The sequence below is a fragment of the Scyliorhinus canicula genome, chromosome 10 (assembly GCF_902713615.1).
Source record: "Scyliorhinus canicula chromosome 10, sScyCan1.1, whole genome shotgun sequence".
NCBI classification, from domain to species: domain Eukaryota; kingdom Metazoa; phylum Chordata; class Chondrichthyes; order Carcharhiniformes; family Scyliorhinidae; genus Scyliorhinus; species Scyliorhinus canicula.
The window spans coordinates 96,600,290-96,624,745 of record NC_052155.1 but is presented as its reverse complement, the minus strand read 5'-3'; the positions used below and the strand labels follow the sequence as shown (position 1 = coordinate 96,624,745).

General features: G+C 49.8%; 1 protein-coding gene across 2 annotated transcripts in view; it reads right to left on the bottom strand.

Moving 5' to 3' along the window:
• Window positions 1-22,291: 22,291 nt before the first annotated feature.
• The window catches only part of lyn (LYN proto-oncogene, Src family tyrosine kinase), a 147,350-nt gene continuing 145,185 nt past the window's right edge, over window positions 22,292-24,456 (bottom strand). For both annotated transcript variants that reach the window (XM_038809384.1, XM_038809383.1), the window contains exon 13: window positions 22,292-24,292. In XM_038809384.1, the coding sequence (XP_038665312.1) occupies window positions 24,090-24,292 (203 nt within the window). In that variant the 3' untranslated portion in view covers window positions 22,292-24,089. The remainder of the gene's footprint in view (window positions 24,293-24,456) is intronic.

Sequence of the window (24,456 nt, the reverse complement as noted above, 5' to 3'; positions counted from 1 at the left end):
CGTGCATCAAACAGCAATCCATCAGTGATACTATTTTTTAAATTCCAGTTTATTTAATTGAATTTAAACTCCTTGACTCCAGTGGAGGGATTTGAGCTGGTGTGTCTGGATTACTTGTCCAATGAAAGCCACAACGCAATTCTAAATACCTGTACAATCTTTGGAATTTTTCTTTTCCCTTTTTGGAGGTTTTATAGTTCAACTTAGCATCTGATGTATGGGCTGACATCTTAAGGAATTAATGTATTGCCATTGGGATACAAAAATCTGATTCTGAGAAACTCTGGGTGATGAGATTGATTATGTCATCGGGTAAAGTTGTCACATATAGTTGAAAAATGAACGGGTACGGTCACATCCATGCTCGTGTTAAAGTTTTTGAAAATTCTCACGGGAAACATTGGCCCATTCCTAATTCACTTGAAGTAGTGGTGAACTGTGTGTTTCAACCACTGCCATCTATCTGGTATGGGTTCTTCTATCATGCTGTTGGGGAGTTCTAGGGTTTCGATCCAGTAAGACTAAGGAATGGCCAGATTCATAAAATTCCTACAGTGCAGGGGACCATTCACCAGATTCAGTGTGCTCCAGCCCTCTACCCAGGCCCACCCCGCACCATCGTAGTAACCTAACCTGCACATCCTGTATACTCTAAGGGGCAATTTAGCATGGCCAATCCACCGAACCTGCACAGCTTTGGACTGTGGAAGGAAACAGGAGGAAATTCACGTATACCTGGGGTGAACATGCAAACTCCACACAGTCACCAGGGTGGAATCCAACCTGGGTCCCTGGTGTTATGAGACAGCGGCGCTAACCACGATGCTGCCCCTGTTGTTCCAAATCAGAAGGATGTGTGGCTTCGGAGGGGAAATTACAGGCGATGGGTGTTCCCTTGCATCTGCTACTCCAGTCCTAGGAGGTAAAGGTGGCCAGTTTGGAAGGTGCTGTAGCAGCCTTGCTGGGATGCTGCAGTACATCTTTTAGATGGTACACACTGCTGCCACTGCTTTAGTGGTGGAGGAAATGGTTGGTTAAGAGATGGATGGGGGGCCAAGCAAACTGCTTTGTCTTGGCTGGAATCAAGCTTTTTGGTTGTTGTTGTTGGAGCTGCTTTCCTCCAGGAATGTAGTGAGTATTGCATCATACAGGGCGGGCTTTAGGGAGTCAGGCGGTGAATTACTCACCACAGAATTTCACGCTCTTGTAGCCACTGTATTTGTATGGCTGGTCCAGTTCAGCTTCTGGCCAATAGTAATCCCCACAGGATATGGATAGTGGGTTTCCAGCAATGGATATACCATGGAATATAAAGGGGAGATGGTTAGATTCTCTCTTGGAGATAGTATAATCCTGGAATTTTTGTGGCATGAATGTTACTTGTCACCTATCAGTCTGCGCCTGAATGTTGTCATGGCTTGCTGCATATAGTCAGACGGCTTCAACAGCTTGGGAGTTGCAAGTGGTACCGCTTCTGACTAGATTGCACCTGTTTCAAGAGGGTGGTTCCTCCATTAGTTGCTTTGCAGGAAATGTGTTCCATGTTGCAAAAGGGGCCTGGCTTTGTGGTTTTCTTCCTGGAAAATAGAACTCTAACCAAATTTTTTGTGCAGCATTGTTCATAATTTCCACTGACTCAGTGATGGCATGAAGATCAAGGTTATGATCTATCATCTGAAATAGTCCCTTTTAACAAGTGTAGCCACCTGGGGTGGCCACGTCCCGATTACAAAATGGACACTTGCAGAGAATGAAGGGAAAAATGGACAATGCTGAGAAAGCAAGCAGGTGCAAGGTTTGTCTGTTGATTGGAGTTTGCAGCTCCCAGACAAGACCGATACTGCAATACCATTAGCATACTAATGAGCCATCCCCGGGGACAAAAGAGAAACATTTAAGCAAACGATACTAAAGCAGACACCCCGGCACCAGAGGAGACTAGAACAAAGCAGGCCAAGGGCCACCTATTGCCCAGCAATCAGGGCAGCCACCCCTTTATTGGAGGAAACCAATACCAATGATCAGGATATGGTCCAATTAATTGGGACCAAGTTCAAGGACCGCCCAAAAGCGTGCGAAGCCCCTTTGGGTACAAGAAGAAGCCCCCAAGAGAGAATTGTTCTTCTTGGCCTTGGCTCTCAGCGACGAGAGGCCTGCCTGGCAGCTGCACCAGAACAAGTAAGTCCAAAGTCAACGAAGCTAAGTATAGGCTTTAGTAGTAGTGATAGTTTAGTTAGTAGAGTTTTGTGCATGAGTATAATTGACTGTGTGTGTAAATAAATGAGTATTGATTTTGAACTTACTAACTGGTGTATCGAGTCTTTGATCAGTATTCGGTTTTGAACCTTGTGGCGGTATTGAAAAGATACCTGCCGACTCTTGAGCAAACGTAATTGGAATTAAAGACGGTGACCATATTAACCGCCATAAACAGAGCAAATTAAAGAGAGAACATTTAAAAAAAATGTTTATTCAAATTTTCACAAAATATCAATAACAAAATACAATGAGAAGAAACAACACCCCCCCCCCCCCCCCCCCCCCCCCCCCCGGTGTATACAAAAAAGAAATAAATTAGCACCCATCATCAACATTGAACAAATATACACGCCCATTCCAAACCAGACGAAGAGACGAACCAACCCCCCCCCCCCGGGTTGTTGCTGCTGCTGGCCATTTTCTACCGCTCTGCCAGGAAGTCAGGGAATGGTTGCCACCGCCTGAAGAACCCCTGCACCGATCCCCTTATGGCAAATTTCACCCTTTCCAATTTAATAAACCCCGCCATGTCATTGATCCATGCCTCCATGCTTGGGGGTCTCGCATCCTTCCGCTGAAGCAGAATCCTTCGCCGGGCTACCAGGGCCGCAAAGGCCAGAATACCAGCCTCTTTCGTCTCCTGCAGTCCCGGCTCCTCTGCAACCCCAAATATTGCGAGCCCCCAGCCTGGCCTAATCCTGGATCCCACCACCCTCGACACCGTCTTCGCTACGCCCTTCCAAAAGTCCTCCAACGCTGGGCATGCTCAGAACATATGGGTGTGATTTGCTGGGCTCCCTGAGCACCTAATACACCTGTCCTCACTCCCAAAAAACCGGCTCATCCTTGTCCCGGTCATGTGTGCCCTATGCAGCACCTTAAATTGTATGAGGCTGAGCCTCGCGCAAGAAGAGGAAGAGTTCACCCTCCCTAGGGCATCCGCCCACGTCCCCTCCTCGATCTCCTCACCCAGCTCCTCCTCACACTTACCCTTCAGCTCCTCCACCGAGGCCTCGTCCTCCTCCTGCATCACCTGGTATGATGCCGAGATCCTCCCCTCTCCAACCCACACCCCCGAGAGCACCCTGTCCTGGACCCCGTGCGGCGGCAACAGTGGGAACCCCGCCACTTGCCGCCTGACAAACGCCCTTACCTGCATATACCTGAAGGTGTTTCCCGGGGTGAGCCCGAACTTCTCCTCCAGCTCGCCCAGGCTCGCAAACTTCCCATCCATAAACAGGTCCCCCATCCTCCTAATACCCGCCCTGTGCCAACTCTGAAACCCACCGTCAATTCTCCCCAGGACAAACCGGTGGTTCCCCCGTATCAGGGACCACACCAAGGCCCCCACCTCCCCCCTGTGTCGTCTCCATTATCCCCACATTTTGAGGGTAGCGCCACCACCGGGCCCGTGGTATATCTCGTTGGAGGGAGCGGCAGCAACGCCGTCACCAGTGCCTCCAGGCTCGTGCCCACACAGGACGCCATCTCCAGCCTCTTCCATGCTGCCCCCTCCCCCTCCATCACCCACTTGTGCACCATCGCCACGTTGGCGGCCCAATAATACCCACAGAGGTTGGGCAACGCCAGCCCCCCCCCATATCACTACTTCGCTCCAGGAACACCCTTCTCACCCTCGAGGTCCCGTGCGCCCACACAAACCCCGTAATGGTCCTATTAACACGCTTGAAGAAGGCCCTCGGGATAAGGATGGGGAGGCACTGGAACAGGAACAGAAATCTTGGGAGCACCGTCATCTTGACTGACTGCACCCTACCCGCCAGGGACAGCGGCAGCACGTCCCACCTCTTAAACTCCTCCATTTGCTCCACCAGCCTCATGAGGTTAAGCTTGTGCAAGGCCCCCCCAGCTCCTGGCCACCTGGACCCCCAAGTACCTAAAACTCCTCTCCGCCTTTGTCAGCGGGAGCTCACCAATTCTCCTCTCCTGGTCCCCTGGGTGAACAATGAACAACTGGCTCTTCTCCATGTTGAGCTTGTACCCTGAGAAATCCCCAAACTTCCTGAGAATCCTCATCACCTCCGGCATCCCTCCCACCGGGTCCGCCACACACAACAACAAGTCATCCGCATAGAGCAACACCTGGTGTTCCTCCCCACCTCGCACCAGCCCCCTCCAATTCCTAGACTCCCTCAACACCATGGCCAGGGGTTCAATCGCCAGCGCAAAGAGCAGGGGGAACAGGGGACACCCCTGCCTCGTCCCTCGGTGTAGCCGAAAATACACCGACCTCCTCCTATTCGTGGCCACACTCGCCACCAGTGCCTCATGTAACAGCCTCACCCACCTGACAAACCCCTCCCCAAACCCAAACCTTTTCAGCACCTCCCACAAGTACCCCCACTCAACCCTATCAAAGGCCTTCTCCGCATCCATCGCCGCCACTATCTCAGCCTCCCCTTCTACCGCCGGCATCATTATGACATTAAATAGCCTCCATACATTAGTATTCAACTGCCTCCCTTTCACCAACCCCGTCTGATCCTCATGGATAACCTGCGGCACACAGTCCTCTATCCTCATGGCTAAAATCTTCGCCAACAACTTGGTGTCTACATTTAAGAGTGAGATCGGCCTGTATGACCCACACTGCAGGGGATCCTTGTCCCGCTTAACGATCAAGGAAATCAGCGCCCGAGACATCGTCGGGGGCAGAGCCTCTCCTTCCCTTCCCTCGTTAAAGGTCCTAACCAACAGAGGGCCCAGCAGGTCCGCATACTTCTTATAAAATTCGACCGGGAACCCATCCGGCCCTGGTGCCTTCCCCGGTTGCATGCTCCCTATCCCTTTGACCAACTCCTCCAACCCAACCGCCACCTGCCCCTCTTCCACCCTCGGGAACCTCAGCCGGTCCAGGAAGCGACCCATCCCTCCTTCCTCCAGTGGGGGCTCGGACCAATACAGTTCCTTGTAGAACTCTCTGAAGACCCCATTGATGCCTACCCCAATTCGCACCACGTTCCTTCCCCTATCCTTAACTCCCCTGGCTGCATCTCGCTTCTGAAGCTGTTGCTCCAGCATCCGGCTCGCCTTTTCCCCATATTCATACACCGCCCCCTGTGCCTTCCTTCACTGCGCCTCCGCCTTCCTGGTAATCAACAGGTCGAACTCGACCTGGAGGCATCGCCGCTCCCTAAGCAGTCCCCCCTCCGGAATCTCCGCGTACCTCCTGTCCACCCTCACCATCTCCCCCACCAACCTCTCCCTCTCTCTCTGCTCTCTCCTCTCCCTGTGGGCCCTAACCACCGCCTTCAGCACCTCCCAGACCGTCCCCACTCGGACCTCTCCATTATCGTTGGCCTCCAGATACCTCTCAATACATCCTCGGACCCGCCCGCTCACCACCTCGTCCGCCAGCAACCCCACCTCTAAGCGCCAAAGAGGGTGCTGGTCACTCTCTTCCCCCAGCTCTAGGTCTACCCAATGCGGAGCATGATTGGAAATGGCTATCGCCGAGTACTCGGTATCTTCCACTCTCGCAATCAGCGCCCTACTCATAACAAAGAAATCAATACAAGCATAGGCCTTATGAACGTGGGAGAAGAATGAAAATTCCCTGGCCCCCAGCCTCGCAAACCTCCATGGGTCCACCACTCCCATCTGGTCCATAAACCCCCTCAGCACCTTAGCCGCAGCCGGCCTCCTACCCGTCCTGGATCTAGAGCCGGATCCAGCACCGTGTTAAAATCCATCCCCCATTATCAGGCCCCCTGTCTCCAAGTCTGGGATCCGGCTCAGCATGTGTCGCATGAAACCCGCATCATCCCAGTTTGGGGCATATACCTTGAACAGCACCACCCGCTCCCCCTGCAGCTTGCCACTTACCATCACATACCTACCGCCATTGTCTGCCACAATGCTCGACGCCTCGAACGACACCCTCTTTCCCACCAAGATCGCCACCCCCAGATTTTTTGCATCCAGCCCCGAATGAAACACCTGGCTTACCCACCCCTTCCTCAATCTAACCTGATCTGCCACCTTCAGGTGCGTCTCCTGAAGCATGGCCACATCCACCTTCAGCCCTTTCAGGTGCGCAAACACGCGGGCCCATTCAGTCCCCTTACATTCCAGGTTATCAGCCGGATCAGGGGGCTACCTACCCCCTTCCCCGCCGACTAGCCATTACCCTTCCTCAGCCAGCCACGTGCCCGCGCCCCCCGCTCGGCATGTTCCCCACGGCGGCAGACCCCCATCCCAACCCCCTCTACCTGCTCCAGCTCCCTCTTGGCCATTCCAGCAGCAACCCGGTTCCCCCCCACCCCCACCTCCCACCCCCCCTCCCACAGCTAGGACACCCTGTAGCTGTATTGCTTCCCCCCACTGCACTCCCGTAAGTCAGCTGACTCCTGCTGACCCCGGCCACTCCCGCACTCCTTCAACCCCTCCCAGTGTGGGGCTTTTCCTCCTCCCCATTGGCCACCAGCAGGCTCTCCTCCTCCCCTACCGCTCTCAGCGCGGGAAAAAGCCCATGGTTCCCAGCTCCGACCCCACCCCCTTCAGCCCTCAGCGCGGGAAAAAGCTTGCGCTTTCCTCGCCCGACCCCACCTCCTCTGGCGCAGCTCCCTTTACAGGTCCAGTCCCCTCACCCCCAACTTAGACCTCTCCCCCCCCCGCGGGACCCCATCCCCCCTCCCCGCCATCAGACCCAAGCAAAAACAGTGCCCAACCCACGCTCAAAGCAACAAAGAGCCAAAAATAAACAGAGAGCCCCCCCCCCCCCCCCCCCCAGAATGCAACACAACTATCCCTGATCACCCCTTCACTCGATCCCCCGTACCCAACCCTCAGTTTGAGTCCAACTTTTCAGCCTGAACAAAGGCCCACGCCTCCTCCGGGGACTCGAAGTAGAGGTGTCGGTCCTTGTAGGTGACCCACAGAAGCGCCGGCTGCAGCATGTCGAACTTCACTCTCCTCCTGTGTAGCACCGCCTTCGTCCAGTTGTACCCGGCCCTCTTCTTCGCCACCTCCGCGCTCCAATCCTGGTAGATCCCAACCTCCGCGTTCTCCCACTAACTGCTCCGCTGCTTCTTGGCCCACCTGAGCACACACTCCCGGTCAGCAAACCGGTTGAACCGCACCAGCACCGCCCGCGGCGGCTCATTAGGCTTGGGCCTCCTCGCCAATACTCTGTGGGCCCCCTCCTGCTCCAGGGGCCCCTGAAAGGACCCTGCTCCCATCAGCAAATTGAACATGGTGACCACGTAGGCCCCCACGTCCGACCCCTCCAGCCCCACCGGGAGGCCCAGGATCCGCAGATTCTTCCGCCTCGACCGGTTCTCCATCTCCTCGAACCTCTCCTGCCATTTTTTATGGAGCGCCTCTGTGCCTCCACCTTCACCGCTACGCCCAAGATCCCGTCCTCGTTTTCAGAGACCTTTTGCCGGACCTCTCGGATCGCCATCCCCTGGGCCGTCTGTGTCTCCAGCAGCTTGTCAATTGAAGCCTTCATCGGCTCCAGCAGGTCTGCTTTAAGCTCCCAGAAGCAGCCCTGGAGAGCCTCCTGCTGCTCCTGCGCCCACTGCATCCACGCTGCCTGGTCTCCACCCGCCGCCATCTTGTGCTTCTTCCCTCGCACCTGCTTTGGCTTCACTACCACTTTTAATCGCCCCACTCATGGTCCAAGCCATACGCTACTGGGGAAATGTTGCTGTCTCCTTCCCACACCGGGAAACATCGAAAAAGTACCATTGGGGGCCCTAAAAAGAGCCCAAAAGTCCGTTCCTAGTGGGAGCTGCCGAATGTGCGACTTAGCTCTGCATAGCTGCAACCGGAAATCTTAAAGAGACAACATAATGAGCAATATTTATTGGCGACATCTGACGGGACTCGATTTAGAAGTGGCCTCACCACTCCAAGAGAAACTTTGAATTAGATATCCAATTAGAAACAGAAAAACCACAAGCATTTGAACAATACTGATCAAGTCTCCGAGATTCGGAAGTGTGTTAATGCATGCGTACTAACAGGGATATAAGCTAAACCTGAGAGATTTTGTTGTGTAAAACTGTCGGGAGTTTTGTAGGCCGGAAATTAGCGTAAGCCGTACCCGTGTTTACATCACCACTTTATCACCCCCTGTTCCAAATTCAGTAGAGAACCCAGAGATAGGAAAGATGGCAATGAAGGCAATGGATCGCCTTATGAACCCCCACAAATTCGATGTCGCAGCAACCCGTAGAGTAGGACATTGTCTCTTTTGGGAAGAAGAGATCAGGAAATATCTCAAAGGGAAAGGATGGCCCCTTTGGAGTGGATTCTGCACTAATGAGGAAACAGGTCCCGGGAGTATAGGACATACTTGGTGGGAGAACCTGACAGAGAAACACAAGAAGAGCTTGGGAAAAGCTTGCAAGCTGATGGCAATCGTGTCCTGCTTGGCACAATTGCGAGGCACAGAGGAGGTTGTTTGGGCGCTCCGTAGAGAGATAGAGGAGAGAGATAGAACCAGTGAGGTAGACATGAGTGAGATAAAGAAGGAGAATAAAGAGTTGAGAGAGCAGTTAGCAGCGAAGGACAGAGTGGTGGATGATGCCAAGAGGGCACACCAGTCTTGTCTCATGCACTTAAGTAGCTTCCAGACGCAGTACGATAAGATCTACCAGGACACACAACTTGCGGTCTTGGTAAGACAAGAAACCGAGCAGCAGGTAGAAAAATTGCAGAAACAGTGCAGTGATTTAAAAGCAGCCCTACGAGCACCCCATGCTTCCACAACAGAACAAAGGCAGAGCTCCGTAGACCACGCAAAGTGCCGGAAGCAAATTGCAGAATTGCAATCCCTGCTTTCCGTTCAAAATGGATTTCAGAGTACATTCGGACCCCAATTAGATCAGGGAAACGGCCCCGATTGGCAGGAATTGAATGAAACGGCCCATAGATACGGACATGGAACATGTACGCAGGAGAAACCCCAGAAAAGGAGAGCACCCCAACCCCCCACTGAACAGGCAGAACATACCCCCATGAACCCAGTAACCACACATCGCAGGGCCACAACAGAAGGTGTCATAATATACACCAGTATATCATGGTGCAGACACACACACTGCTTGCCATACAGCAAGACCAATCAACACACAGAACACCGCAGCCAATCACCAGTTAGAGCACACTCACTATAAAGACAGAGGGCATCAGTTTTCCCGCTCATTCAGGATGCAGCCTCTCAGAAGGACAGAGCTCACAGCTTCCAGCACAGATCTTCACCATGAGCTGAGTGCATAGACTGGTTAGGATAGGCATAGGTCTTTAGTTTAATCTAACATAGTGTCGACCCACAGTGACAGTATGTTCAACAGTTTCTAGCTTAATAAAATAGTGTTGTACTATTTCAAGTGTTGGTAGCGTGTATATGTTACTGCTAAGGTAAACGCAGTCTCCACGGATCCAGAGTACCCAACACATCATGGTCCCAGTAGTTGATGTTAGAACTTCTTAGACCTACCTGCAAGTGATCTGCCTTCCACCAGCATACAGCCATCCTGCAAAATGGACAGTGTCCGCTCGCTGCCACCGCTCCGCATCACCGGTAACCTAGGGGCCAACTGGAAGATCTTCAAACAACGCTGCCAGCTCTACCTTGAAGCAACAGACCTGGAAGCTGCTTCAGATGCCAGGACGATCGCTCCCTTACTCTCCATGGCCGGTGACTACGCCATGCACATCTTCAACTCTCTCACTTTTGCTGATGGTGAAGACAAGTCAAAATTCAAGACGGTCCTCCTCAAATTTGACAGTCACTGCGATATCGAGGTGAATGAAAGTTTCGAGCGCTATGTCTTCCAACAGCGTTTACAAGGTAAGGATGAACCTTTCCAGTCCTTTCGCACCCACCTCCGCATCCTTGCGCAGTCCTGTAATTACGGGTCCACTTCTGACTCCATGATACACGACCAGATCGTTTTCGGTGTTCAGTCGGACCCCCTACGCCAGCAGCTCCTCAAGGTAAAGCAGCTCACCCTAGCGATTGCCATCGAGACCTGTGTGTTGCATGAACACGCCACTAATCGGTATTCACACATCCAAGCGACTGCAACAGCGGCAAGGGCCCCACGAGGCAGAACGGGTACAAGCAATCAAGCAACTCCAGGGCTTCAGCCTGGATGACAGCGGCCATTTCGCGCGCTTTTGTGCGGAATCCCACGCTTGTGCACACTGAACGAGGGGACGGTGATGTCGACGAACGAACTGCGCAGGCGCACACCACGTATGACCGCGCAGGGCGGTGGCGCAGCAAGCGTACTGACGCTACAACATGCGGCAACTGTGGCTCCGCCCACTTAAAGCGGCAATGTCCAGGGCAGCACGGTGGGTAGCATTGCTGCCTATGGCGCTGAGGACCCGGGTTCGAATCCCGGCCCTGGGTCACTGTCCGTGTGGAGTTTGCACGTTCTCCCCGTGACTGCATGGATTTCACCCCCACAACCCAAAAGATGTGCAGGTTAGGTGGATTAGCCACGCTAAATTGTCCCTTAATTGGAAAAAATAATTGGCTACTCTAAATTTTTTTTAAAAAGCGGCAATGTCCTGCCAAATCCCGATGCTGCCTGCAATGTGGCAAACTTGGCCACTATGCTGCTTTATGAAGGTCAGCTCAGCCTTCCAACTCTCGTCGCTCCAGCCAGCCTCGCTGGGATGTCCGTGCCATTCAACCCACGGTCACTGAACCCGATTCAGACCTGCTGCCCGATATTGACACCGAGGACCCGAAGGCGCCTTTTCGAGTCGGTATCATTTCCAAAAACAGGATGTCCCCGAAGCAAAGAATCCAGCCTCTACCGGTATACAGCATCGATCCGGACGATGAGTGGTGTGCCACCCTTATGGCCAACCGGTCCCAAATCCGATTCCGCCTGGACACCGGTGCCTCCGCCAATCTCATTGCGCAGTCTGACCTCCAAAGCCTTTGTGTCAAACCAGCCAACCTGCCATCAGCCTGCCAGCTATTAGATTATAATGGCAATGCCATTGCTGCCAGTGGCTCATGCCAACTTGAAGTGATGCACAGGTCACACAAAGCCATCCTTCCCTTTGAAATCGTGGGATCCTCGAAAGCCTCCCTGCTTGGCACGCAGGCATGCAAGCTGTTGAACTTAGTTCAGAGGGTTTACTCTCTCTCTCCTGCTGACGCGTCTGCCTTTCAGGACACTGATTTTAGGGCGCAGCTCGATGCCATTATTAACCAGTACCACAACGTCTTCGAGGGCATGGGCATGCTCCCGTACACCTATAAGATTTTATTAAAATCAAATGCCACGCCTGTGGTGCACGCACCTCGCAGGGTCCCAGCACCCCTTAAGGACCGCCTCAAGCAGCAGCTGCAGGATCTCCAGGACCAAGGAGTGATTTCCAGAGTCACGGAGCCGACTGACTGGGTCAGATCCATGGTATGTGTAAAAAGGCCTTCTGGCGAACTAAGAATATGCATTGATCCCAAGGATCTCAACCGCAATATTATGAGAGAGCACAATCCCATTCCCAAGCGCGAAGAGCTCACATGTGAGATGGCTCGCGCCAAGTTCTTTACCAAACTCGATGCCTCAAAGGGATCCTGGCAAATCCAGCTCAATGAATCCAGCAGGAAACTCTGCACGTTTAATACCCCCTTTGGAAGATATTGCTACAACAGGATGCCGTTTGGGATCATCTCTGTATCAGAAGTGTTCCATAGGATTATGGAACAATTGATGGAAGGTATTGAAGGTGTTCGCGTCCATGTCGATGACATAATCATTTGGTCCACCACCCCGCAGGAGCATGTTAATCGCCTCCAGCGCGTATTCAGACGAATACATGAGCATGGCCTCCGCCTCAACAGAGCCAAGTGCTGTTTTGGTCAGACAGAAATTAAATTCCTCGGGGACCACTTCTCCCAGTTGGGTGTGCAGCCGGATGCGGACAAGGTAGCTGCCATCACAGCTATGAAGAAGCAGGAGGACAAGAAGGCGGTCCTCCGCTTTCTGGGCATGGTCAACTTCTTAGGGAAATTCATCCCTAACCTCGCCTCTCATACCACGGCTCTCAGGAACCTGGTCAGGAAGACGACAGACTTCCAATGGCTCCCTGCCCCCGAGCACGAATGGAGGGAACTCAAGGCAAAACTGACCATGGCCCCGACCTTAGCTTTCTTTGATCCAGCCAAGGAGACCATCATTTCTACCAATGCCAGTCAATACGGCATTGGAGCAGTGCTCCTTTAACGTGATGATGCCTCGTCATGGGCTCCCATTACATATGCATCGCATGCGATGACCCCCATGGAGCAGCACTACGCGCAGATAGAAAAGGAGTGCCTGGGCCTTCTGACTGGTGTTGGTAAATTCCACGATTATGTCTACGGACTTCCTCAGTTCACCGTCGAGACAGACCATCGTCCGCTGGTCAATACCATACAGAAAGACCTGAACGACATGACGCCTCGCCTCCAGCGTATTCTTCTCAAGCTCCTGCGATACGACTTCCAGCTGGTATACACCCCAGGCAAGGAACTCATCGTGGCTGACGCTCTCTCCAGGTCAGTCACCACTCCATGTGACCCAGAGGGATTTGCCTGCCAGGTTGACGCCCATGTGGCATTTGCGGCCTCCAATCTACCTGCCTCGGATTAACGCCTCGTCCAAATTCGTCGTGAGACGGCTGCCGACCCCTTGCTACAGCGTGTCATGCGCCACCTAATGGACGGGTGGCTCAAGGGCCAATGTCCTCAATTCTATAATGTCAGAGATGATCTGGCGGTAGCAGACGGGGTTCTTCTAAAACTGGGCCGCATTGTCATCCCCATAGCATGCGCCAGCTTGTCCTGGAACAACTGCACGAGGGCAACCTTGGCGTGGAAAAGTGCCGCTGGCGGGCTCGAGAGGCAGTGTACTGGCCCGGCATTAATGAGGACATAGCCAACACAGTGCTCAATTGCCCCACTTGTCAGCGATTCCAGCAGGCCCAACCACGTGAAACCCTGTAGCCCCATGAGTTGGCCACGTCACCCTGGGCCAAGGTGGGCATCGACCTGCTCCACGCGCTGGGTAGAAACTATGTCCTGATCGTGGACTACTTTTCGAAATACCCGGAATTGATATGGTTGCACGACCTCACCTCGTCTGCAGTCAGTCGTGCATGTAAAGAAAACTTTGCTCGACACGGCATCCCGCTCACGGTTATGTCCGACAATGGCCCCTGCTTCACCAGCCAAGAATGGTCCAACTTTGCCAGGCGGTACAATTTTGCCGAGGTAACGTCCAATCCCCTGTACCCCCAATCTAACGGCAAAGCAGAGAAGGGCGTTCATATCGTCAAAAGGCTCCTATGCAAGGCTGCCGATGCTGGGTCTGATTTCTACCTTGCCTTGCTGGCCTATCGCTCTACCCCCCTGTCCACTGGCCTGTCGCCTGCCCAACTATTCATGAATCGCACCCTGAGGCTGACGGTGCCATCCATCCATGTGCCAGACCTCAACCACGTTCCGGTCCTTCGCCGGATGCAGCTGTCTTGTGCACAGCACAAGGCGGCTCATGCCTCCCGTGCAGCTGATCTCCCTGCTCTGGCTCCAGATGACAACGTCCGCGTCCATCTTCCGGATGGTGGCTGGTCTGCAACCGCTGTTGTCCTTCGGCAGGTGGCCCCCGCCCGTTCCTGGTTCGTCTACCGGATGGCTCTCTTCTGCATTGCAATCGACGCGCCCTTCGTCTCATTCCACGCTCGCCACGTGATCCTACGGCATCACCTCGCCGTCATGACGACTCTGCCACGGACTATGCAGAGCTCCCTGTCGCTCTGTCTCCCCCTGACCCTGATGCGGTCCAGCCCGCACCTGAACCGGCGGCTCTCGACCCACCCTTGAGGCGGTCAACCAGAATTCGTCGCTCACGTCAGAGACTAAATTTATGAACTTTTCGAATTTATGGACTCTCTGAATTATTTTGTTGCTTTGTTTGATAATTTCTCTGGTCTGTGTATAATGTTGATCTAGTTGGTAGCCTGTATGTGTTACTACTGAGGTAGACGCAGTCTCCACGGATCCAGAGTACCCAACACATCAGAAGGAGACACAGATTTTCTTTGCACAATCCCGTTTACCGTAACCCAATTACGGGACACGTGTGGAAAAATTACACCGTTCCTTCCCACATCAGACCCACACCAGTTTTTCACGAACGTTAAATAGCAGGCCACCATGTACATCCTGGACGAGAGAGAGCAGGTAAAGCTCACTGTCCTAAGCCTCAACCCTTCAGTCATGGCAGCCCTTCCCAACCCACAGAATGTAGGAAGAGGCACACTCCAAGAGATGCACACAGCGATCCTTGATGCGATCGGCTACAACAGAGGAAACCCGGTAGAAGGCCTAAACAAATGTAGGCAAAAGAAGACAGAGCACCCCACAGCGTTTGCTGGATGCTTGTGGATTCACTTTACCACAGTTTTTGGAGAGTTAGCCCGCGGCCATTTGTCCGCAGATAATATGGCCAAATGGACTCGAATCCTAGTCTCTCATGCAACAGAGGCAGGACAGAGAGCTTGCGCAAATTATGGCCCCTCAGACGAGGCCCACAATGAAAAACGAGTTTTGAAAAGGTTGTCCCGCGCTTGGGAGCAGTTCGTAACAACAAAACCGCATTTATCAAACCCGAGGAAGAGCAGGCAGATGCAGACATGGATCCAGTAAAAGCGCACCAGAACCCCGCATGGGTAAATGAGGGTAGGAACAGCCCACCCCAGCCCAAATCACAGGAGTGTTATAACTGTGGGCAGTTTGCATGAGAGTGCAACATGCCACAGAAACAGCAGAGAGTCCAACAGACAGGCCCCCTAAATAGGAATAGGGCAAAGCCTATTCATAGCGTTAGTGCCCGTTCAGACAATGGAGACATGAGCGGCACCGACTGACGGTGTTCGGGATCCCCAACTTGGGTCTGTCCCTTTGGGACAAGTCCAGTCGACCGGTCGTAGCAGGCAAAGTCCGGGGACAGCCCGTAGAATTTCTTTGGGACACAGGAGGGTCGCGCACCACACTCAATACCTCCACGATGTTACAGAGGGATGCGTGGCCCACAACAGAAACCATCACACTCAGCGGCTTTACAGGTAATTTACAACAGGGACACATCACAGCCCCTGTAGCGATACAGATAGGAAACATAACCACCAAGCACCCCATAGTGTTAGTTGATCTGCCCCAGACAGCAGAATATATATTAGCGATCGATTTCATGAGCTCCCTCAACATTTCCATTGATCCAGTTAACAAGTGTGTTTGGAGAATGGTAAAGGCAGCACGAGCCCCTGCCACACTCACAGTTGGAGAGTACGAGAACAGAATAAGCTCAGTAGGAGACTTCTGGTTCGACCCTTGAACCATTAGTTCAGACAGACCTGCAGTTAGGGCAGTCCTGCAGGAACACAAAGCAGCCTTTGCACAGCACAAGCACAACTGTGGCAAACTGGTTGGCTCTGTGCATATCACAGGTCCTCACCCTAGACCCCAGAAGCAGTACGGGTTTCCTCAGGAAGCAGAGGGAGAAATCTTGAAAGTAATAGATAGTTTACGAGACCAAGTCATACTGAGATCAGTAGCCTCCACAACCAATGCCCCAATTTGGCCCATCAGGTAACCGGATGGATCATGGCGACTGACCATTGATTACCGGGAACTGAACAAAGTAACCCCAGCAGCAGCCCCACCAGAGCCATGAGTCACGAGACCATGCTCAAACAGGGACTCGAGTGGAAATTTTTCTCAGTTTTGGACATTAGTAACGGCTTTTGGTCCATTCCATTGGATATAGTGTGCCAGTATAAATTCGCCTTCACATTCAAAGGACAGCAGTATACATCAACCTGACTTCCACAAGGCTTCCACAACTCCCCCTCCATTTTCCACCAACAGCTGGTGAATGGATTAGCTAAATTTTCCCGCTACAGGGGCTGTGATGTGTCCCTGTTGTAAATGACCTGTAAAGCCGCTGAGTGTGATGGTGTCTGTTGTGGGTTACGCATCCATCTGAAACATCATGGAGTTAGTGAGTGTGGTGCGGGACCCTCCTGTGTCTCAAAGAAATTCTATGGGCTGTCCCCGGGCTTTGCCTGCTACGACTGGTCGACCGGACATGTCCCAAAGGGTGTCGCAGACCCAAGTTGGGGAATTTTCTATTACAGACAGACACAAAGGCAGAGCACATTTCACTTCTCGCAGAACTCCTAGGACTCCTAAAAGAGATTGGTTGTAAAGTTAATTCCAAAAAGGCCCAGATTTTGGAAGAAAAAGTGATTTACTTGGGTACAGTAATTACTCATGGCAAACGTGAGATCGAGCAAAAGAGAATTGACTCGATTGTCAAATTGCCCCTTCCCCACAATGTCTCAGCCCTCCGGTCATTTCTAAGACTGGTTGGCTACTGCCAAAACTATATTGACGGTTTTGCCACGAAAGCAGCGCCCCCTATCTGAACTTCTCAAGAAGCAGGCACCTTGGGAATTGCTTCCACAGCATACGGATGCCGTGGATGCTTTAAAAAGAGCACTCAGCACAGCCCCCGTCCTACAGGTCCCAGACCCACTTTCCCCGTACGCTATCGATGTAGCAAGCACCAACCGAACCCTTTCGGCCGTGCTCCTCCAGGAACTCCATGACCAGTTACGACCCGCAGCATATGCCTCACCCGTTTTAGATCCTGTCGAGCAAGGATTTTCTGCCTGTGAAAGGCACCTGCTTGCAGTTTTTTGGGCAGTGCAATACTTCGCATACATAACAGGACTCAACCCCATCACCATCCTCACTGAACACACCCCAGATAGGACAGTCAGCCAAATCCGCGCAGCCCGTTGGACCCTTCTTTTACAGGGACGGGACATTACAGTTAAACAAACCAAGACTCACACTTTCCTTGCCGATAATTTACAGTACCCAGGCACCCCTCATGAGTGTGAGATCATCACCACACAACACAACACAGGCCCATTTATTCCGAGGACACCTCCCAAGAAAATAGGTAGTACACCCCAGAGACCCCAGCCCACAGACACGTGCACACCCCTGAAGATTTATGTAGATGGCTCCTCCACAGTCTTTAATGGAAAAAGAATAACAGGTTGCGGAATTTATGTACAGTACACGCAGGGATGTGCCCTGGAAGAGATTTCCCTAAAGTTGCCAGGACACTTGGGCGCGCAGGCAGCAGAGCTGTTAGCGATCACATATATTATAGACCACCCCGACTCATTCCCTACCCCAGCAGACATCTATTCGGACAGCTTGTATGTCTGTAATAGTTTGACGGAATTCCCACCCCTGTGGGAAACAAGAGGATTTGTTTCCGCGGACGGAAAACCCCTACCATCAGCCCCATTACTCCGCCATATTTTAGAGAGAGCAAAAGACAGAAAGTATGGAATCATTAAGGTTCACAGTCATCACCGTTCTTCCCCCTTGGTAACGTTAAAGCAGACGCCCTAGCAAAGGCTGGTTCCAGGCATGGTTATTTTTGGAACCCCCCCCGAATCCACCCCAGTACACACAGTTCAGGTCTCACAGACAAACATACAGGATTTAGCGAAGGCCCAGAAAGAGGATGGGAAACTCAGGGAAGTTTTAAAGGGAACCTTCCCAGCCCCTTATGACAAGTTTAAAAATTCATTAACCACACATGATGGTGTGATTCTGAAGGAAGGCATTTATGTAGTTCCCAGGCAGGACAGGAACCAGATCATTTGTCAGTTCCATGACAATCATGGACACGAAGGAATTGAGTCTACTTTAGCCCACCCCAGACCGCTCTGCTGGTGGCCTAATTTAAAAGCTGATGTTACCCACTACATAGAGAATTGCTTGATCTGTGCCCAGAACAATCTTGACAGATATGCAAAAAAGGCTCAACTTAGTCATACCCGCCCCGTTAATGGCCCCTGTACTAATCGCCAGATAGATTTCATAGGACCCCTACCCCCTTGCAGAAATGGATACAAGTATGTATTGCTGGTCATCGGCACCTTCACAAAATGGGTGGAAGCTTTTCCATCGTGAACGAATACAGCGTAAACTATGGCAAAAATCCTAACCCACCACATCTTTACAAGATGGGGACTGTAGAGTCTGATCAGGGCTCCCATTTTACAGGACAAGTTATGAAAAACGTCCTCACAATTTTCGGGATAACACAAAAGTTTCATATTGCACACCACCCCCAGTCAAGTGGTATTGTAGAGAGGATGAACAGGACATTAAAAGCCACCCTCAGGGAAATGGTACAGCAGAATAACAGCATCTGGGATTCAGTTCTCCCATTTGCGTTAATATTTTTAAGAAACACGTCCACAGGATACACCCCCCACACTCATGACTGGACGCCCCATGAAAGGGACAGAGTATTTATTAGGACTGGATTTGGTCAGCCCCGCAGTCACATTCCTCACACACGAAAACGCTGTACAGCAGCTAATAGAGAACATTAAGGCAGTCCAACTCGCAGCAGCTGTGAGACTTGGGACACAGAAGAAACAGAGCAAGGCTTGTTTCAACAAGACAGTACATGCCACTGAGTTTGCAGTAGGGCAGCAAGTGATGCTTTCCCTGTACAACCCAAGTTCATTCCTCTCCCCAAAATTCTCAGGACCGTACACCATTTCGGACAAAGTCAGCCCCTCAGTATACAAGATCACATATCTCAATGGAAAGTCTGCGTGGTTTCACATAAACCAGCTCAAGGCTTATGGCTCGCAGAATAGCACACACACCACATCCTGTTCGCAGCAGCAGATGAGTACGCCCCATCCACAGATGACGCATTCCTACCCTCCCCCAGCCAGTCCAGCCCGTCCTCAGACACAACTTCAACTCCACCCCCAGGGACTCGACTCTGCCTCTCCCCGCCCACAACCAGCAGCGACAGCGGCAGTGATTGCGACAGCACTGATGACAGCCACAGCACACCACGTTACAACTATCCCCCTGTACCAGGCCCCACTCCCAGCAGTTACGAGCATGATTCTAGTGACCCCTTCGAGATCACGTACATAAAAGCCCCTGACCCAGACCCACTGCCTGACGACTACAAATTGAACCCCAACAATTCCGAACTTGACACACGACTCTGGCACCGAGCCAATTCGTTCAGACTCATCCTGAACGATGAGATGGACCCCACTCGCACCATGCAGCTTTGGCAAAGTTACTCCATCCGAGAGTATGGCAGCCGGGAGAAGATGATGACATTGGGTCTGATTCCCACCAAACGAATCCCTTTGCAACTCTGTTTGCTATTGAGCAATGAGGTATCCAGATGATGGTAAAAAGGAACCGATGGAGAGATACGGTGTCCTTTCTGATGGAACCTGCACCATGTTTGTTGCATGTTTGTTTGTTCGTGTTACTGTTAAGTGTTGATTGTTTAGAATTTGCACGTTTTCACGGCCCCACGCCACCACTCCTTTAATGCCCCCTGGCAGATAATGGAACAAGTCTGTCCATGGACAACCAACTAGTTTGTTTGCAGAAACCTCTGAGAACTTAAATGTTTGCCCAGACACCATTTCATCATTTCTCTTCTGATTCGAGAGAGAAGAGGCATTATTGCAACCCCCATGACGACCACATTCATACCCGTTCTTGCTGGTTGCTCAGGCAGTGGAGAAACGGCACTAATCCACGCCCTGCCTGAGGACCCCCCTCTGGTCAGCTATGCTCAGAGCACAAACGGCACTGATCACTGTCCTACACGGATATTCCATCCATTTCTTACCCACCGCAGCCCATATACAACTAATTTTGGCTCTTTTAGTTCAAATTTTTTTTGTTTGTTTCACGGCGACCCTTAGGTTGCTCTCCATATGCTATTTACATCCTCAAACATTGGGATGGTAAATCGCACAGGCTGCGAGACGGCTCACACTGTCAGTATTTTTCTAGGATGTCTTGTCCAGCAATTCGGTTTTATTTAAAATGAGAGCGTCACAGATGGTGACCAATTTTAAAGGGTAATTGGCCATAAAGGACAGACAGACAAACACACGAGATCTTAAGCAAGATAATGACAGGTATTATGCTTGTGTTCACAGGATTCCGGAACCACAGGAAGCCACAAGAAGAAAAGAAAGAAGAGGAGAGGAGAAGAAAGATGAAGATGACCTCCATCTTTGTCACATGGATCTTAGCAGGATCCCTTCGATTGCACGCGTACGCTAACCCCCTCACCCCTACCCCACAGGCTGTCAATGATTCCCACCCCTGCAGTACACAGAGCCCAGCGACAGTTAACAATATCCCGACCTGGTGTGATAAGTTTATCACTTGGTATTCACTTTCATACGTTGTAGAAGCAGTCTTAGCACTGGCGATACTTTGCAGTGTCGTGCAATCAGAATGAGAAAATGGCGAAGGAGAGCCTACCGCTCTAGCACCCCAGTATACAGATTTAGATCTCCTATTTTTGGATTTCACCAGACCCCCGAACCCCTTGACATGAATTAAAGTGCATCTTTCTTTTGTGTGTGTTTTGTTTGTGTTTCAATAAAGACGTGTAATCTCTGTGCTGGACTGCCAAGCCAGACATTTGTGTGCTGCTATTTTGTACAGTTAAGATGTTAGAATATTTTTGAATTATTTGAGTGAGGATAGTTTATTAAGAATAGTTAGAGGTTCCAGTTTTTTAAATTTTGTAATGCATGCCTTAATGCCATATCGCCCCGTAGAGTTTTTTTTGATAATGTATGTATAATAATTTTAGGAAAAAGTGTTGCATAGTATAGGACAGTGTAGAGCCTAGTCATGGGTGCCCCGCTTGGTCAGAGAATGAAGACAATGCGGTAATGTGATCCTTCACGCTTCGCTTTGAGGATCACAAGGAGGGAGTGTAGCCACCTGGGGTGGCCATGCCCCGATTACAAAATGGACACTTGCAGAGAATGAAGGGAAAAATGGACAATGCTGAGAAAGCAAGCAGGTGCAAGGTTTGTCTGTTGATTGGAGTTTGCAGCTCCCAGACAAGACCGATACTGCAATACCATTAGCATACTAATGAGCCATCCCCGGGGACAAAAGAGAAACAATTAAGCAAACGATACTAAAGCAGACACCCCAGCGCCAGAGGAGACTAGAACAAAGCAGGCCAACGGCCCCCAGCAATCAGGGCACCCACCCCTTTATTGGAGGAAAGCAAAACCAATGATCGGGATATGGTCCAATTAATTGGGGCCAAGTTCAAGGACAGCCCAAAAGCGTGCGAAGCCCCTTTGGGTATAAGAAGAAGCCCCCAAGAGAGAATCGTTCTTCTTGGCCTTTGCTCTCAGCGATGAGAGGCCTGTCTAGCAGCTGCACCAGAACAAGTCAGTCCAAAGTCAACGCATGTTACGAGATAGACGCTCCTAGCTACTATTCCGTACCAGTTCGACCCCAGCAGCCTCAGAACCGGACAACAACCATTATTCCTCTGACTGAGTGGGCGCCCGAAGCTAAGTATAGGCTTTGGTAGTAGTAATAGTTTAGTTAGTAGAGTTTGTGCATGAGTATAATTGACTGTGTGTGTAAATAAATGAGTATTGATTTCTAACTTACTAACTGGTGTATCGATTCTTTAATCAGTATTCGGTTTTGAACCTTGTGGTGGTATCGAAAAGATACCTGGCGACTCTTGAGCAAGCATAATTAGAATTAAGGACGGCGACCATATTAACCGCCATAAACAGAGCCAATTAAAGAGAGAACAAGCAACACAAGAAGCACTCTTTGAAATCACTTAGTATATTAGTCATTTCTCCCTTCCCTTCTGCTTCATGGTGGAGATGTAGTTATTGATTGGCAATCACTGATTCTCGGTCCGATTGGAGTTGTTTGTCACTGGGTCAGCTTATTGGGATTCACTTCAGGAATAAACAATGACAACTTTATTACTTTTGAGCCTTTAGTCCTTTTTTTGAAAAGTGGAAACTGCCTACTGCAGCCTGTCCAAATTTGAGTTGCCATTGTTAGATGGTAAAGAACAACTGAAAATTGTAGTTTCCCAGGGAATTATGTTGTAAATACTCATGTAATAAATGCCTTTATTCTAGATTAATGTTCATGTTACATAATTTACTGTATATTGCTTTTGACAAATGAAAATAGAAATAAAAAATTATTGCACATTTTTACAAAAATAGGGTACGCATCTGTTAACACTTCCATTAAAATAGATGGTAAAATTTTATTTTACAAAATACATGGAATAAAATATCATTTACACAGCAAGAGAGGAAGAATGAACATTTCCTGGTTACATAAAAGTTAATCACTTCTGTTGAAAACTGCATAAACAATTTTTCGGCATTCAAGCCATAATATTTATTATGGAATATTCACCACACCAATGGAGTTTAAATTCTGGAGCCACACCACTGGATAGCTTTTTTGAAAAAATTGGAATAGGTATATATTTTGATATACGGTGAAATTGTTAACCAATCCCAACAGACAGATGAAATGATTAACATAAACTATCTTAAAACAAAGGATGTGATGCATTAACATTTTAACCCTTTGTGCTATAGTCAGTGCAATGTTTATGCAAAACGTTTATAAATTGTGTTCTCTATCTACATGTACAATTTTCTGCATTTTGCAAATTCACACAGTAAAAAAGTCATACCATTTCTTCAAAGCTGTCAAATTAGATTTGAGTAGTAAATGTGAAAATCAGCATCTTCAGTAAAAGTGATACTGAAGTGTTTTTAAAGTAATGAAGTGTTGTTACAAGGATTAAAAATGAATCAAGTGTAAATTAGTCTACAGTACACACTATTCAGATGCCTGGTTAGCTAAGGATCAAGGCCCTGATTTGCAGTTTATATGAATGGTGTTGTGGAATATAATCTCAAGTGCAGCCCTGTGAAATTAAAAACTGCATTTGACTTTGATCAGTCAAATTAACTCCAAACAGAAAACACCAAAATATAATAGTAAAAATATGACTTAAACTAAGTGAACCTGCTAATGATAGATTAATTGTTGTTCTGGTTCTTATATACAAAATCTTCCAGTATTTTGCTTAAACTGTTAATTTCCTAAATGTGCTCTATGATCAATATTTGTACTCCAGATGGCTGAACTAACTACTTGTGCAGCTACGAATTTAAATAATCTTCCACTGCCAGTGTCTTCAGGCAGGTCTAACTTTGTATATCACTTGTCGATCTCGGCTCAACTCAGACACCACCACAGGTAATTTTTGTTTTAAATTTAGAGTTCCCAATTCTTTTTTTCCCAATGAAGGGGCAATTTACCTTGACCAATCCACCTACCCTGCACATCTTTGGGTTGTGGGGGTGGGACCTACGCAGACACTGGGAGAATGCGCAAACTCTACATGGACAGTGACCCGGGGCCGGGATCAAACCCGGGTCCTTGGTGCCTCAAGGCAGCAGTGCTAACCACTGCGCCACCCCTACCACAGGTCATTTTAACTGCATCATTAAGCACCTGTGGGCATGAGGGCTATGTTCAGGACAAAAGCTTCCATCTGACCAGCCTTGCTTTTAAAAAAAAAATGACCCACTACTATTAATATATTCTACTCTTTTTTATTTTGTGAAAAGAGCAGAACAGTTTTATCTAACTTTTATTTCTATCCTTAGACACCTGAACAAACAAGCTCCACGAACAAACAACCTCCACAATATTTCCCATGTGATTGGTGTGATACTGGTCACTCGGTATCATTGAATGTTCTAATTAAGATTCAGTTAGTGGCCTCTTTAATTGGAATTATGTTAGATACATCTGGTGGCAATCAAATGGAAGACTTTCACACAATTTAACAGTCTGTACCAGTTTATTTAAAATTCCTCTAGGGTTGTTGTTGGTATTGACCTTCTGTTGCTGTGTAAAAGTCCTCAAGCAGCCCTTTGAGATATTCGAAGGTTGGCCGATCTTCAGCTTTATTCTTCCAACAATCCTTCATGACATCATACAGCTCTATTGGACATTCTTCAGGGCGTGGCATGCGGTAACCTCGCCCAATGGCACTTACTACCTCAGTGTTAGACATCCCTAAATAGGAGAGAGAGAGAAAAACATTTTCTTCAATAATCTTCATCTGCAAAGCAAATATTTAAATCAACATTATTCTCTCATGGTGTAAGCGGTCATTGCTCCACCAAAACAAAAACACAAACAGCATCCATTTCAGAATCCATTCTAGCAATCCCGCCTGG